The sequence below is a fragment of the Athene noctua genome, chromosome 12 (genome assembly GCF_965140245.1).
Source record: "Athene noctua chromosome 12, bAthNoc1.hap1.1, whole genome shotgun sequence".
In the NCBI taxonomy this organism is placed as follows: Eukaryota; Metazoa; Chordata; class Aves; order Strigiformes; family Strigidae; genus Athene; species Athene noctua.
Window position 1 is genome coordinate 21,296,960 of NC_134048.1, and position 16,325 is coordinate 21,313,284.

The following is a 16,325-nucleotide window of genomic DNA, read 5'->3' on the forward strand; positions in this document are numbered from 1 at the left end:
ACAGTAAGAAATTACCACAGTGACATTTACAAAAACAAACCCAAACTTCTTTAAAACCAGCAATTTAAGAGTATGTGGAACCTCTGTGATACACACTAGACCCGACCAGATGGTACACGCCTGGTTTTAAAGAATAACTCCATTAAATCTGCAGGCATGTTTTCATCTGTTGGTGGTGATTTTTTTTCCCTATCCTCAAGGGAAGCTAATGGGATACCTCTAATTATTAGAGGATATTCAAAACTATATTACAGTATCAGTATGTGAATATAGGACAGATTTTGATGACAACATTTTACAACTTGGTAAAATACAATCTCCCCGAAAAAATAAAAGTTATTAGAAAACATTATCATCAAGCCTGGTCATCCAGGTCCTGTTTGCAACTTTGCTGCTGGTTTAAAGTGGGACTTTTAGCAAAATATTTACATCTGTTTCCCCGTCTGTAAGTTGGCAGCCACAAAAGACATTCCTCATACAACTGAGGACACAGAGAATCAAGTTAAGCTCTGGTGCAGAAGCAGAGACATCCAGTGAAGACAGTTACACCATGGATTAACTTTCCTGTTTGTAAAGTGCACGATATAATCCACATGTACCAAAAGGAAAAACTGACCAAAAATGAGCCCTTTGAAAGAGATACAGAGTGAGAGCAGAATGTCTTGCACTAAGGTTATGTATTTAACAGTTTTACATGAAATATTTATATATAAAAACTTTAAGTGCTTTTTCTCCAATTTAAAAATCTAAAGAATTCAAAAATAAGGCATTCAATATTTGAAAAAGTACAGATTTACAAAATGTGTATATTCTGTCATGAAAACTCCACACAACATTATACACTTGGAAAAAAAATACAAACAGGATATATTACAAATTTATGTAGCAATAACTTAGTTCATACCATGCAATAAAAAGTACGTTAATCAAGATACACAAGCTTTTAAGGTTCCTAAACGGGAGGGCTTAATTTTGTTTGCAAATGAGTTTTTATGCAAATTCTTAGAACTGTGGCACTTGAAATTTCTGGGAGCCTTTCTATTGAGAGTTAAATTGTACATCATGATTATGAGGACGGAGAGTAACAAAGCAGCTGTTACGAATCATTCCAACTTTGTTCGACAATAGCTGAAACTCTTTTCTCATATTCACGTTTGTTCTCCTGATAAAGTTGTGCCGCCTGACTGTTTGCTGGACTGTTTGGATTAGGTTCATCAAGCAGAGACTGTAAAAAGGGGAAAACAAAACGTCAAACTAACACATTTTACATCAGGGAAAAATCACCTTACAACCTTCAAATCAAATGTGTTTCAGGAGGCAGACATGACTCAGAAGAACCCAGTTTAAAAAAAAAAAACAACAAACCCAACAGTTAAACTCATGGTTAGGCACCCATAATTACATTAGTAAACCTCAAATTATACGCTGCATAAGCATTAATACTGCGTACACTTCTAGGTTCACAAAGCTATCTGTGCCAGGCAGCAGTATTGCTAATTGATTATTTGGTAATTACACTACTATTGTCATTCAGGACTAAAGAGGGACTTAAGATGCCTCCTACAAAACTTCACTGTAGAAAAATAAAAACAGTCACACGGGAAAATGTACATTTTTGCTGTTGCAGGCTATTTTTACTTATTCCAAGTGAAGTAGGTTTCAGCTGTGTTGTCTCCTTGAGGACTTTGTAGGGCATGGCTTCACAATAAAGGTTAGCATTTAAACACCAGGCAAATTTCCACCTCTCATGTCCTATCTTGACTAAAAACAGTTAAAAAGCAATCCAAATCAGGAACTGTTTTCCTGGAAAAAAATATCTAGTGGCAGTTTTGTGGCTCAAAATTAGTAATTACATAGGTTAGCCTTTATTTGATCTAAAAAGCTACTGCTTAGCTCACAAGTATTTGGCTAGCCCCATCACTGAGCCGTGTATCCTGGAGCAGAGACTAATAGCAATGTAATTACTTGCTAAAATAGATGCAAAGTTACCTGAATTGAAGTTAAAATAGATGAAACATCGTATGTTGGACTCCAGCGATTCTGAAGAATATCTAAACATATGCTACCATCCGCATAAACTGCAAATACAACACAGATACTATTTAGAAACGATCAGATTTGGTTTACAGTTTGTTCATTATATACTGTTCAAGGCAGAGTTACTGTTCTAATTCAGTCTTGCTTAAATTGATGCTTTAGGAAAGAGGACAGCACTTACGCCTCACAATCCTCTGTAGTTTGACACGTTGTATTTTGAAGGAGATACCTTACTGGAAATAACAGAACACTTGAGGAGAAGGAAGGTCTAAAGATCTGGTTTCTTACTCCTCCTGCGTGACTGGTGCAGACAGAGAGAGAGGAGAGGTCCCCCAGAGAGCAGCGAGCCACGTACTGCAGGAGTGGAACCCACGGCACCAGCCCAGGACCTCAGGCAGAATGGACTCACACACCGAACGCGGGGAGCGCTCGCCCCGTTTTCACGTCCTGTGCACTCCCTATGAGACACACTAAGGCAGATAATGGGAAATATTGGAAAGTGTGCCTGAAATCCTAGTTCTGTCTGGATACCTATCAATAGTCTTAATACAGGAGCCTGTTTGAATCCGATTCGCAGCTCAAACTCCTACACACTAGTCTTCTAGCTTGTTCGTGTCGATAAAACCCAACAAATTACCAAAAGCCTGTCAGAGACACGCTGGCCTGCGTGTTACATGGCAGATGGATGGCCAGACAGCACTGTCTAGAAGGTCACAGAACTGAAGGCAAGGTCAGCCTCTGTTCAAGGAGGGCTCAAGCCACAAGAAATGCAAGAATCACTGAATAAAACCTATCAAGTGCTGGAGCAGGAGCCACGGCGCACTCTCATAACGCTGCCCTCACCACTGGGTTGGGCTCAGCTGCCTCCTCTGCACTCCCACCTTCTTCCCTGCGCTAGTACTTCTTGGTACGGCGAACCAAAGGCAGGGACTTGGTTAAAATCTCACCTGACAGAAATAAATAACATTTGGCTCAATCAGTTCCCTACTCCAATTCACCATGTGGCTGCACATACACGATCGCTGTGAAACGGAAGGGGGCAGGAATCTGCAACCAAAATTGCCTCTTTAAGCCAACTTAAGTGCAGCTGCTGCTGAAAATGCTCCCAGGCTTTGCTACTGCGGCTATATATTGATTAGAGAGAGACAGATAGCTGCTTCTTAATAGCATCATAATTCTTAATTTTTCATCAAGCAGTCGCTGTCCTAGACATCGACTGAGGAGGCGGCAATGAAGAGAGATGGAGAGCTGTTAAGCATTCTGGCGCTTCGCAGAATACATGACCGCACCATAATATTTAGTGGGTATTATGGCTAAATAAAAATGATTTACTCACCATTTGGATGGAACATTTTTGATAAAAACCTAACAGTTGGAGGCTTATTTGGATATTCTTCGGAAAATTCTATTACTAGTTTAAAAGTACCTGTCCAAACAAACATAAATACAATCATTTAACTAACAACAATAGAACACCTCCAGGAACATATACAACATACGTCAATTTATGTGCTCCAGGATCAATATTTCTTTCTCAACATTATATAAACAAACAACAGAGTCTGGTTTCTTTTCATATATTTCAAGTTATAATGGAATATGACTTAGTGACAGTAATAAACCCAACAGCAGCAGCTTGGCAGAAGCCTGGAGACTCACTGTACACATGGCAAAGGCAGCGAGACCCAACATCAATTATCCCACTGCCCTCCCCTTTTTCTGTGACCCAACAGGCCAGTCCTGTGGACATTGGTGACTTTCAGATGTTTCATTAAGAAGGCACAAAGAAACACTGGAATTTCATAATCGGCAGTCTCATTGGAGAGCTCGTCTTCGGAGCTCATGACTGATTCACTGAAAACCTTTATTATGGATCAGTGAATAATTTATTCTAACTCCTCCAACCCAACACAGAAAAAACCCCATCTGCTGCTGATTACTGCAATAATACTATAATTATTAAACTCATTATTCCTCATATGCCTAAGGGAGGTTCATTACACACCAACTTTCATGTTTATGTACAAATTTGGTATTCCCTCCCCCTCACCAAGTTCTATATTCAGAACAATTCAAGATTTTTTCACCTGTTCTTCATTAGGAGAACAGAGACAAATCAAACATGCCACAAAGATGAAGCCAGAGAAGCCCACTGTCTTGTTGAGCTTAGCTCTGGAGATGTGGAAACACATCTGGCAGCATCAGACCAACTTCCCCCACTGAAAGCTCTAGTGTATATGTATAAACAAGTCTTAATATAAGCATCGCTTCATAACTTCCTATCAGCCACTATGACAAGACACTGCTCACATCATAATACATATTTTTATAGCCAACAAGACCTTACTCATTCACTTGCTTAGTTTGTTCCAAATTCTATGTAGATAACATCTATTAATTTTCCAAAGCAGAACAATGTTAATGCTGGCAATATTTATAAGGATAACAGAGGATATAAAAGTTAGTGGCTTACCATCTTCAAAAGGTGTCCCTTCTGGCCTGAAAGGTTTTAAAAACAAACTCCAGTTAAAAACAGTCATTACCTACTTCTAAACGGGCATAGTAAATTTGTATCTTCTTCTTCATTCTCCCCAAGATATAGGTAGAGGCAATAATTTAATATTTAGAGAAGTATCCAGAGGCAACCTCTGAGAGCTTTGCCATATCTAAGACGTTCCCACAGTCAATCTGCCGGCTGAGATATCGACTTTATCATCATCCCAAACAATACATGTGCCATTATGTGACTAGATTGGAATTAATGAGCTAATTACTAGGAAACATAGTTCAGTTTTGTGAGAGGATACTGAGCCAGTTCCTGTTCTGTAGGATATGTAATGTAACTCCTCAGACAGAACCTGTACCTCGTTCTACTGGGAATCAATCCAGTCACTAATAGATCTGGATTTAATGGCTGAGAACATGCGTCTCTTATGTACTTTAAAGAGGAAGCCTGATTTTTCATAACCTAACTCCTACAAATTCTAACCAATTTATTAAGCCACGTGCAAGCTTTATTCTTTTTTTCCTAAATTTTAATTTTTTCTTTCCTATGTGTTCTATATTACCCCTGAAAACAGATTTTTATCACACCAGCACTCACAAGTAATTTTTCTAAGATTCCTGACTTTATGTACATAAAAGAGAATCATTGTAAAAACAAACCTCAAGTTTTGTTATATTTAGTCCTTTGATATAAAATTTTACAGTGATCAAAACTCTTACCCAAATATAACTGCATTCCATTGCATTATATTATTCTCAGATGGTGCACCACTGACACCCACAGGAGGGTCTTCTTGCAATCTAAAAATTACAAATACAGAATGACAAGCCTTATATAAACAAAATACTTCCACCTGCAAGTATAATTTAACAGTAACATCCAGATTTTGTAAATATTTTCTCATTCCGAATCAGAGAAGACACAAAGCATTACACCCAGATTATCAATACTCCAAAAAAACAAACCTCCAAGACATTCTCAAGATTTTTTTCTCAAGATTTTCACCAACACCCTACACAGCCCAACAGGTTAGATTAAGTGTGCAGGGAGCAAAGCATTAACTCTAAGAATAAATTAAAGCTGCACATACAGCTGGGATTTACAGTACTAGACAGTGAACCATGAAGGAGCGATTGCTGCTGGCTGCCACAATGAAGAAGGGAACAAATTGCAGCCACAAACAGGAGCTGAAAACCAGGCTGGGACTCTCACCCGGCACACCTGCTGGGACTAAGCACAAGGGACTGTCAGCAGAGCTTGTCCTGCCCTCCCAGATCCACGTGCATGACGCAGTTAAATGGGGCATAAGCCTATTTTGACTAGCAAGCTGATTGCTTCAAAAGGGAGCAAGGGGAAAACCTGGGTACTGCTCCCTCTTACCAGTTCAACAAAGGTGTTTATCTCTAAAGTAATCATGGGAGCATTTAAAATTCTTTTTAGTTCCTTAACCCTTGGGACTAGGGAAAAAGCATGTTACTTACTGAAAACCACAAAACTTGGGACTAGACAGAAATGTGTATCGTAGCCAGGAACAGGATCCAGATACCCTCCTGCTGCCCACCCGTCTGGATACCAGTGTTTCTGCTTAAGGATCACACGAGACCCCGAACAACATAAACCAGCAAGACCCAAGCACTTTGTCCCATCAACCCCCTTCAGTGACAGCTCCTACCCACCCCGCCTGTCCAGCCTCTTGAGTTACGCACGAATAAAGAAAACGAATAAAGACTGCCCTTGCTTCAAAAGCAGTTCTTCGGTGTTAACATGAGGTTTGACCACATGGCAGTACACTTACGAACAAGCTGCCACTAAAAGCCCTGCAGACCAAGGGACAAATTCTGACTCAGCGTCGGCGTGGAAATGCAGATTTATTCAAAGCTGACACTGGTGATCCAGCCACTGCATTCCCCTGCGCTTGCACCGTGCAAAAAACTTGGCAGTTTTATCACTTACCTGTGATAAAACTGCACTTGTACACAGATGCTGAGCAATACAGACACAGGCCGGGAACAGGGATCAGGGCTTGCAGCTCGGATCCCCTCTCAACTCTCTGTTTACATCCTCCCTCTCCGAGCACACGCAGTTCTGGCAGCTTAGTCTCAACAGCATAATCGCCTACTATTTTGGTCAGGGAGAGCAGGAACAGGACTTCTCCCTGCGTGACAGCCAGACTGCACACCAACAATAATGCCTGAGCATTCAGCCTGACAAACGCATCTGAAGGATGGCTTTGGTTTGGAGATCAACTTGAAAGCTCGCGTGCAGCCTGCTGTCAAAGGATCTAACTAGAGAAAGGCTGTGGCAAGGACTGAAGTTAGACTGAGCCAAAAACCGCCTGGAAATCTTAAACAGCTAGGGAAAAATGTAGTAATTGTAACTCCTTTTTAACAGCAAAACATCCCCAACTTATTCTGTTGGTTTAATCAAACAAATTAGATGAGATACAAGATCTGTTGAGCTGTGTTCTTTCTTCACTGCTCTCGACAATCACTGTATGCAAAATAAGTTTATATTTAATAAAGTGAATCAGAGTTCACAGCGACGGTCTGCTTTTTTTTGCATGAGGTACAAGTAACAGAAGACTAAACCAAAATATAACATGGTAGGAAAAGTAAAAAAACTGACCTGAAAAAGTTGCGTATCTTGGGGTACTGAAGTTGTCATATATTCAATAAATAAATCCGATATACTTTCTGTTTATTTGGTTATACTTTTCCACGGCTTTAAAGTCTTCTCTACCTTAAACTTCAAAATTATTAAACCAGTCCTTCTAAGGTTATAAAATCATAAAAATCATGTTTGATTGCAATCCTAAAAAATTACTTAGTTCCTCACCCTGAAAAAATCACTGGTTCGTGTCATCTGTGTAATTGAATACAATAAAAAAGACTGAATATCCTGTTTTGATTTGAACAGGAATCAAGCAACACCCACTTAGCAAACACCAACACCCAAACACAACAGAAGAGGTTGGCTCCACGTCTCAACTTTCTGTAGATTCACAAATCTGGCTTTTCCCACTGTAGTTTTACATGCAAGTCACGTAAAGAAACTACAACAGACGTCAACTGTTTCCTGATGTATTTTCAGGTACTGGTATAACATAGCTATGCTAAAGAAAAGAGACACTATCAAGGCTGACTCACCTCCAACAACTTAGGAGAGACTCCAATCCTGAGAAATGATCCGACATACTGTAAAGCTTACGAAAGAACCCTCCACCTTTTTTCCATGCTCTGTTATGTGTTTACATGTCAGACTGGAAATAAATTATTCTAGAGTCTGTGGTTCAGTCATTAACATTTAAAAGAGTGCAGCTAATAACTGCTTCTTTAGCAGTTTGTATATATTATACAAAAGATTCCTCCTGATTGAAAACTTTAGACAGAACAGCATGCACGCAAAAACATTACAGGGCATTTCGGTTTTCATTACGTACAGACCAGCGGAGTGTTTGCTAATTCTTTGTGCTTCGTTTTGAGATGTCCGTCCCGGATTCTACTTATTTTCGGAGACTGCCGGCCCACCGAGCCTCAAGCGCCTCTAAAGCCTGGTCTGCTCAGAAAAATGGGCCAAACACCTTCGGTATTCAAAAACCTGTGCGAGGAAAGGGGGGTGCGGACGGCCAGCACAAACCTCCAGCCTCGGCCAGCTCCGCACCGCCGGGCCCTGCCAAGGGGCACCGGCAAGGGGCAACCACCGCCTCCTGCTCGCCTCTCGCCCCACCAGCCCCCCTCCCCGGCCCGGGGGCCGCTCCCGGGCGGCTCCCCCTCCCCACGCAGGCGGGGCGGCCGGGGCTGCCCTTGTTTTGAAGGCACCGCTTCAACTTTTATCCTCAGACGCCCCCAGCCGTCGGCGCACGGGCGAGGCGGGGCGGCCGGGGCAAACAAAGCCGGCCCTGCCCGGCGGGACCCCCCCGAGCCCCCCCGGCCTCGCTTCCCACCCCCGGCCCCCGAGGCGGGCAGCGGGGGAAGCCGCTGGCTCGGAGCGCGCCCCGCAGCTCCACCGCGGGAAGGACCCGGGGAAGGGGGCTCCGTCCAGCCGCCCCGTCCCCGGTACAAAGGAGCGGGACGCGGCGCCGCCCGCGGACACGGCCCGTCCCGCCGTCCCCTCCCCGGGACAAGCCCGAGCCCCGTCCCCGCAAACGGCCGGGCCGGGCCCGCAGCCGGGCGGCGGATCCCCGCTGCCAGGCCGGCCCCGGGGAGGGCTGCCCGCGCCCCGCGGGACGGCCCGGGGATGGGGCGGCGGGGGGGGGGGTGTCCCCGCTCACCTCTTGAAGTCGCGCATCAGCCTGCGCCGCGCCGGGGTGGACATGATCGCCGCGGGGAAAAGAGTCCGCGGCCGCGGCGCCGCCGCCTCCCTCCGCCTGCACAAACAACCCGCAATGGCGTCTCCCTCCGCGGGGGGCGGGCCGCGCCGCGGGGCCGGCCGACGTCGCGGGGGGCGGAGGGGAGGGGAAAGGGGTAGGGGCCGGCGGAGGCTGCGCGGCCCTCCGCGCCCGCGGAGCCTCGTGGCGGCGTTTGGAAGAGCCAGCGGGATGGGACGCTGGTAGCGCGCCCGGCTCTCTGGGTCCGTCACCAGAACGGCCCTCCGCCCTCACGGGAGAGAATGTTTAATTTTTTAAAAATAACACGTTTGGGCTCTTAGCGGCGGAGAAACGGCAAGCTCTGCTTTTAGTTCGGAGCTGCTGAAGGACCTTGAACTGCCTCAAGCGGGGCTGGGGGCTGGCAGGGCCCATAAATACATGGGGGGGCTGAGGGGGGGCACGGCAAACTGCAACCCCGCGATGACTTGAACCGCGCAAGGACTGAAACCGCACAACGACTCCAGCATATGAGCACATGGAGAATCAGAAATCATTTTACAAAACATCACTTACCCCGTTGGCTCTGAAGGAAGGTAGTGGGGAACCTGGGAAGTGATGTTAATTTTCTTCTTTTTTTTTTTTTTTTTTCCTATCCCCATAACTCCAACAGACTCAAGCAGATCTCTTTGAAGTCGTGACCTAATTCTTACACCAAGCCCTGGAAGTTGGCCCCACAATTTAGCTCTGTGTGATTACATGTGCCTCCTTGCTTTTCTTTCGGATGATTTTAAGGAGGTCAAAACATCATGAGACTCATAATGAAGTGACAGAAATAAACATTGTCTTCATCCTCTGCCCATTTCTTCTGCCTCTGGCTATCCCTGTGCTTGAAGAGCATCAATCCTGGGTTTAATATAGCACAAAGCTCATAACTGCTTTTTGCCAAAGTCCGTGCCAAGCCTGCGTGGCAGCAGCTCCACTGACACGGGTTATTTTAGATGTGGACTGACCCCAGGTCAGGATTTCACTCTGCAAGGCCTTACGCTCCCAACAGTTTTTAACCCAAGGTCCCACCTCAGGGAAAACATTCAGACACAAAAAGAGAGATATATGAATTCACGTAAAGCCTGATACTGCAGGGGGGCAAGCTTTTCACAGGGGCTTGGTAACAAGGAACTATCATTCCCCAGCCACTAAAACATCATTCCCCAGACCAGTGAGAAACGGTTCCCTCCAAGCTATCCTCACTTCTGCATTTTCTTCCTCCTCCATCACATAGACGTTTTGATTTTATGTTCCACTGCTGCTCCTCTAGCTTTATACAGTTTATATTTAGCTCCAGCTAATTTGTAAGGGGGAAGGCCTACTGTCAAAAGCAAGTACAAGCTTGGACCTGTATAAATAATTACCATCATTATTTTGCTGTTAACTCGTGCTCTGCCACAATTGCCCAGGCAGGGCAGTGAGAGCATCCCTGACCCAAAGGGCTGCTCTACCCTTGGAAGCTCAAGCCCCATTCAACACTCCCCACGCTTGGAGCCCCCCTGCACTCACAGCCTGCAGAAAGGAAAAACAACCCAAAGATCAGGCACCGAACAAGAGTTAAATCTGAAATCCTGTGTTATTTCCACCTGGCTTGGGAACTTTTTCAACAACGACAGTATTTCTCCTCTGACACCACCGGGGAGCAATGTGTTGACATTATCTAATGGAACATTTTTAATCCTACCTGGCAGTTACACAGGTGGGGCTGGTAGTTTTATTAAAAAAATTGAAAGCTGTTTTTTTCTCTGAAGAACCAGCTGCAATTTCTGCTCTGTTGGTCGTATGGCACATGTAGGTTTTAAAAACGAAGTTAACTATAACCCAAGCTAGTTTAAAAAAAACCAAAACAAAGAGTCCCACTGTAATGATAAAAGTGAGGCTCTGCCCCTGCTAAGGTGCTTTAACATGTCTCAAAATTAAATCTGCACTAAATAACCACTTTAGATTTATATCTGCTGATAATTATTGCCAGTACTTTCTTGCTTAATGAATTTAAATGCATCACTGCCATTGTTTAATTTCACTATGGGCGTTTTAGTTCAAACATTTTCAATTTATCACACACTTGTAATCCACCAATTTACAGAGCCAGGTGGAAACAACAATTTCAGAACTAACTTTTTCAGTTGGTGTCTTGAGGGTTTGTTTTCTTTTCTGTGCAACCATTAAAACTATCTACTATAACAATGCTTCAAAATCTTGGAAAAAATCCTTACACAGTGTGCAGTCTAGAACATGAATGAATGTTTTCCTTCTACAAATTTCCTGAATAGTCCTGAAGTAGGTGTAACAACTTCCTGATCAGAAAGTTGTTTCAAGTGCAGTTTTTATCCCTATATTCTCCCCCCAAAATGATATTTGGTGAGGGATGACATTAAATAAAAAAGTAGCATTTTGCAGCAGTCATTCTATATGACTCTTGAGTAAACATTACGTATTTTTGTAGCATTTTGCAAACCCAAAACATTTCTAGGCTTTGTCCCATCATGAGCTGAGAAGCTTGAGAACTAACAGTGAAAGCAAACTACTTGCTTCTCTGTTTGTTGAAACAATCCATCCTCCTCATAACTTTTTTTTTTTTTTTTCTAGGTCACTCTCTCATGCTGCAGTATTCCTCTGGGAAGAGTTATTTATATGACCATCGCTCAAGCTCAAGACTCCAAAATTAGAAGAATGAATAAGCCAAGTCACCTGTTAGAAACTGGCTTTGTTCTCATTCATTGCAGTGGCCACTGAGGAGCGACACAGGGAGACTCTGCCATGGCAGGTGCCATGCCACACTTCTCTTCAGGGAGACAATTCTTCTTCCCAAAGTACTCGGGAACAAAGATAGTGCACCAGGTCATGTGGCAAAGAAATGACTGATTCGCTCATCCTTAGCTCCGATATAGGAGCAAGTAAGTGGAGACAGTAAAGAGAATTAAGGACCTTATTTAATCTGCGCAGCAGCAAACCTAGAAGCAGCCTCTGGAACCCCACAGGTTATTGATTTAAGGGTGTTGGTGCTACTTCAGCGTACCCCGATTCCCAGCCCCTCTTCTGGAGTCTCTGAGCTTTCTCCGTGCCTGTTATGGCCTGCAACCCCACTTCAGGTTTCCAAGAAAAATACCAGACTTGGAAAAAATCCCTGTACAGGCCTCCTCAACCTATCCTCATATTTTATCAGGAAACTACTGATGATTATTCTTTGACTATATTTCTGCAAAGCATCCACTTACTTAAGGGCATACTACCTACAGGAAGGATAAGCATGACAAAACCCCTGAGCTACTCCACCTGCCTCACTCTCCACTAAACCGGCTGACCAGATCGAGCACCCATCCTAAGAGACTCCACTTCTCCACAGGCTCAACGCAGCCACCTACTTCGGGGATTGTTCCAGAACCTAAAGGAATACCCCCAAATCTGATGTATGTATTGATTTATTTCTGCAAAGAGCGAAGCAGGGAAGATGGCAGTTCTGCCTCTGGGGGCAGCAGTTGCCCCTTTCGCCACAACCCGCGGAGGCAAAGTCACATTTAAGGACCCGCGACCCCGCGCCCGCCGGCGGGAAGCGCCGCCCTGAGGGAGCGGGAGACGGAGCCCCGCCCACCCGTGCGCCTGACGTCACCGCGCTGCCGCCCCGCCCGTTGCCATGGCAGCAGGGCCTAGCGGTGCCGAGCGGGACGGGAGGCCCGGCCCGGCCCCGGGGCCCGGTTCGCTCCGCTCCGCTTCGCCCGTCGTGCCTCCGGAGCGGTGGTGCTGAGGGGAAGCGGCGGCCGAGGCCTCAGCGCAGCGTTCGCCGTAACGGGAGCCGCGGGTGCTGCGGGGCCGCCCCCTCCGCAGCGACCCCGGCCCTGGGCCCGCCGGGCTGGTGGCGGGGCCAGGCCGCAGGCAGGGCCGTTTTCAAACCTGCCATTAGCCGTTATTGGACCAGTGCGAGAACACGGATATCCGGGCTCTTCCCAGTCCCGCTGGTCGCACCTTTTCTTTTTTCCCCAGAAAATGGGGCCGTGTTTATTTTGAATAAAATGTTCATTACACATTTTAAATAGCACGTGTTTAAAGGTGGGGTTTGGAGATGCCTGTATGAATGTGTATGAGTATAAAACTGATTCTTGTCTGTCCCCATATATGTTTAAAAACAGATGGACTGAGGGGTTGGGAGCTTCAAGGGCTTGTAGAAATGTTCAGGATAGGGTGAGTGCTGCTGTTTGCTGGAGTTACTGCTCTTGAAACACTAAATATGTGTTTAAAGAACTGTATGTGCCTCAAATGAATTAAAACATCCTTCCATGAAGAAATAAAAACAGATGGAGATGTACGAGCCTCTTGCCAAAGTGGGAGGGGAAGTTAAGGAACAGCAGTGAAGTGCAAGCACGAGGACACAGGACAGACAGAGGCCATTAAAATATTGTATAAGAAATAAAAAAAATCTGTTAAGAAAACCACAGTGAGAGATGTAAAGTTTCTACAGCTTTAAATGTGCAAAACATTTCAATGACAGGCAAAGTCAGCAGCTTTAAATGTGTAAAACAAGGCTTGAAAATTAGACCCGCATCCTTGCCAGAGTGTGTGATGACTTGTAGGCTGCTTTGTGCACACACCAGCGTGAAAACAAATTGTTCCTACAATACTTTGCTGCCAAATTAAAATGAGCATCTAAAGTACATTTAAAATTTGGAGACAAAGTTTGGAAATGATCTTGACAGAAGCAATCCCTGTTTAAACTGGGAAGAGTGTGTGAGTTCGGCTGAGTTACTAATTACCCTGCCTGGGTGTTGCTGCTGTGGGTCCTTCGTGCCAGGGCTTTGCCTTCCTCAGCATGGGGCAGAGGGAAAGGAGAACTGGCTGAAGGGCTTCCCCTCCTGCTTCTGCGGCTCAAAGGTCAGCGTTGCGGCTCACACCGTGTCCTGCCCCAGCTTCCCCGGGTGGCCTTTTTTTGTCAGCTGTGGATTACATCAGTTTGCTTTGGCTCCCTTCCCAGGATCCCCGGTGCACATTGGCCGCAGAAGGGGCGGTGTATTTATTATACCATCCCTAAACAGAAGAGGGATTATCTACAAATATTTCCTAGCAAAGATATTTCAGCATTGTTATGGTGCAGTGGGGAGATCTCCCCCAAAAATCTCAGGGGTAATATTTGAGTTTAGAGCCATGTCCGTGACAGGTCTGCAAGAATTTTAGTCCGGCCATAGGTCATGTTGGATTTTCTCCTCGCCACAGATACCAGCTCAGTCTGATTTAACTGAATTTCAGCGAAGTATGGGAACAATAACTTGATTACAAGGTTATAAATTTGGATTCTTACTTTTATGCTGTATATTCATCCCACTTCCGCTCTTTGCAGTAACCAGACACTTTAATAATTTAGTTCTTACTGATTTTTAATTAGACATAATAGCACGTTTTGCTGTATGGGTCCCTCAACTTCTCTCAAAGTTAAGTGTATGCAGAGGCCTTACCTCTAAATGCAGACTGATGTCCCAGGTCTTGGTGGCATTAAGGAGGTGAGGTACCAAGGAGAGTATAGCCCTGAATTAAAAAAAAAAAAAAAAAAAAAAAGGTGGTTAAAAGGACAGATAATTTTGTACTGAGTTAAAGCTAGCTTTGTTTTTAACCTAAAACTGCTTCAAAATATTAACAGTAATGCAAAAATTAAATGGTAAATGGACCTTAATGTGAAATGATACATGTTTTTAATGTAATTCTTTTAATCTATGAGTTTTTATCTATGATTTATTAGTAGAAGTAAAACACATTCAGGAGGATAATTTTTCAGCTAATGAAAACAGCTGCTCATTTCTTTGCTGTATTCCTGGCTCAGCAGTATTAGTTCAGAGCCTGGAGATGCATTGTGAACAGTAACTTGGAAAATATGTCTGAATATTGGAGAAAGGCTGATGGAGCAGAAAGAAAGACTTTTAGCATATTTTCAAAATAATGCCAGTCTTTAATTAAGCAAAGTATAGTTCTTGTTTTAAACCTTTTAAAGAGGAAGTCTATAGGAATTGAAATAAAAGCCATGGTAGAAAGTGTTTTTCTTCTTTTACCAACAATAATTTCATCAATATTGTCAACCTGATTCATGTATTTAGGCAGAAAAAGATTTCACTTGGTGTTTGAATTTATCGATCATACAATTCTAGATGAACTTCACCGTTATTTCCATGGATAGGATGACAAAAGCCTTAAAAATACCTTTTCCAGTTACTACAAGCAATCAAGTACCTTCACAACAATAATGTAAGAACTCACCTGAAATATTGATCATAGATAAAATGTTATTGTTTTCAGATCACACCTTTTTTTTTATAGTGTTTTGTCATACGGATATCGAAAGTGTTAATTCTTTATCAAGAAAAAGGTTTTGTTTCCTGGTTTAAGATTTCCAGTTGGCTTGTGACGATCTGCAGAACTGGAACAGCACAGTAGAGACATCGGACTAGATGATCGGAGGGGTACTTGGATAGTAGCAGTACTACTGCAGAGTATTTGGACCTCTCTGAAATTCTACAAGCTAAAAATATTCAGTAATTTCTCCAGCTCATCGTGTTATTGCCTCGCCAGCTGCCTTCCCTGCTGCTGCGGTAGCTGTTTCTCCTTCCCTACTGCCACCTTGTCCTTCTCCTTTGGGCTGTCTCCTCTCTTTTAATCACTTTTGGTTTGTCCTGCAGTCGGTAGGTGGGGTCCTGGGCAGAAATCTGTGCTCTACTGTGCAGAAATCCTGCTCTCTTTCGCCTACATTAAGTGATTGCTAATTGGGGTGCATCAGGACATTGATGACTTTGGGAAATGAGGGCACTGTGTGCCTCAGAGTCAGCTCTGAAGTAGCAGGAAGGGGTTTTTTTTCAGTCCATGCTTTCATGTCTTGAGAACTTTTAAAGCAAACAGAACCTGCTTCTTATTAAACTGTTTCAGGGGGAGGGTTGTGGGTTTTTTTCCTTTTTGCTTTTTGTTTTTTCTTTCCTTTATTATACACCATTATCTCACACCTGACACTATTTTGTTAACACGAAGTGGAATTACTAAACTTTGTGATTCTGGTTTTGCTAAAACATTAGCTTCCCCGGGTGATGTTTATACAGATTATGTGATTACAGGATGGTACAGGGCTCCTCAATTGGTTTTAAAAGATCCCACATATGGCAAATATATGTGTTGGTTTTTTTTTTGAGGGGGGGCATCTGTAATTCAGCTGGTGTAGGAGAAGCACTTTCCTTCACATGAACTTCTGCATGCAATGCAACATTAGCAAAAGGAAAATAATCATATAAAAGCTAAATTAAAATGTTGACCTATAATGTGCCTACATATAAAGTCAAAGATACCATTACAGTCTGGTTCCAGATTCAGTGAAAGCAGTGTAAGGTTTATCTTTACAGCACTGTCATTGCATAAACCAAACAGATCAATTTATTTTATAAATCTCTAGAAGATGGTAATCTATGT

General features: G+C 43.8%; 2 protein-coding genes across 6 annotated transcripts; one reads left to right on the forward strand and one right to left on the reverse strand.

The window, feature by feature from the left end:
* Nucleotides 1–658: 658 nt before the first annotated feature.
* Nucleotides 659–8,946, reverse strand: UBE2B (ubiquitin conjugating enzyme E2 B). 5 transcript variants are annotated; one of them, XM_074915759.1, is made up of 6 exons: nucleotides 8,814–8,946; nucleotides 5,263–5,343; nucleotides 4,511–4,536; nucleotides 3,374–3,463; nucleotides 1,990–2,078; nucleotides 659–1,225 (listed from the first exon to the last, which is right to left on the reverse strand). In XM_074915759.1, exons 1-6 carry the CDS (start codon nucleotides 8,855–8,857, stop codon nucleotides 1,097–1,099), a joined length of 459 nt encoding a protein of 152 aa, XP_074771860.1. In that variant the 5' UTR covers nucleotides 8,858–8,946; the 3' UTR covers nucleotides 659–1,096. The 5 variants fall into 5 exon arrangements, with proteins under 5 accessions (XP_074771860.1, XP_074771861.1, XP_074771859.1 ...); XM_074915760.1 differs by lacking the exon at nucleotides 8,814–8,946 and adding an exon at nucleotides 7,983–8,367; XM_074915758.1 differs by lacking the exon at nucleotides 8,814–8,946 and adding an exon at nucleotides 7,690–7,956.
* Nucleotides 8,947–13,186: 4,240 nt separating this feature from the next.
* Nucleotides 13,187–16,050, forward strand: CDKL3 (cyclin dependent kinase like 3). The gene is given in 6 exon segments (XM_074916488.1): nucleotides 13,187–13,217; nucleotides 13,220–13,354; nucleotides 14,932–14,980; nucleotides 14,982–15,064; nucleotides 15,067–15,118; nucleotides 15,846–16,050. Coding segments are annotated over 6 exon segments (555 nt in total).
* The last annotated feature ends 275 nt before the right edge of the window (nucleotides 16,051–16,325 follow it).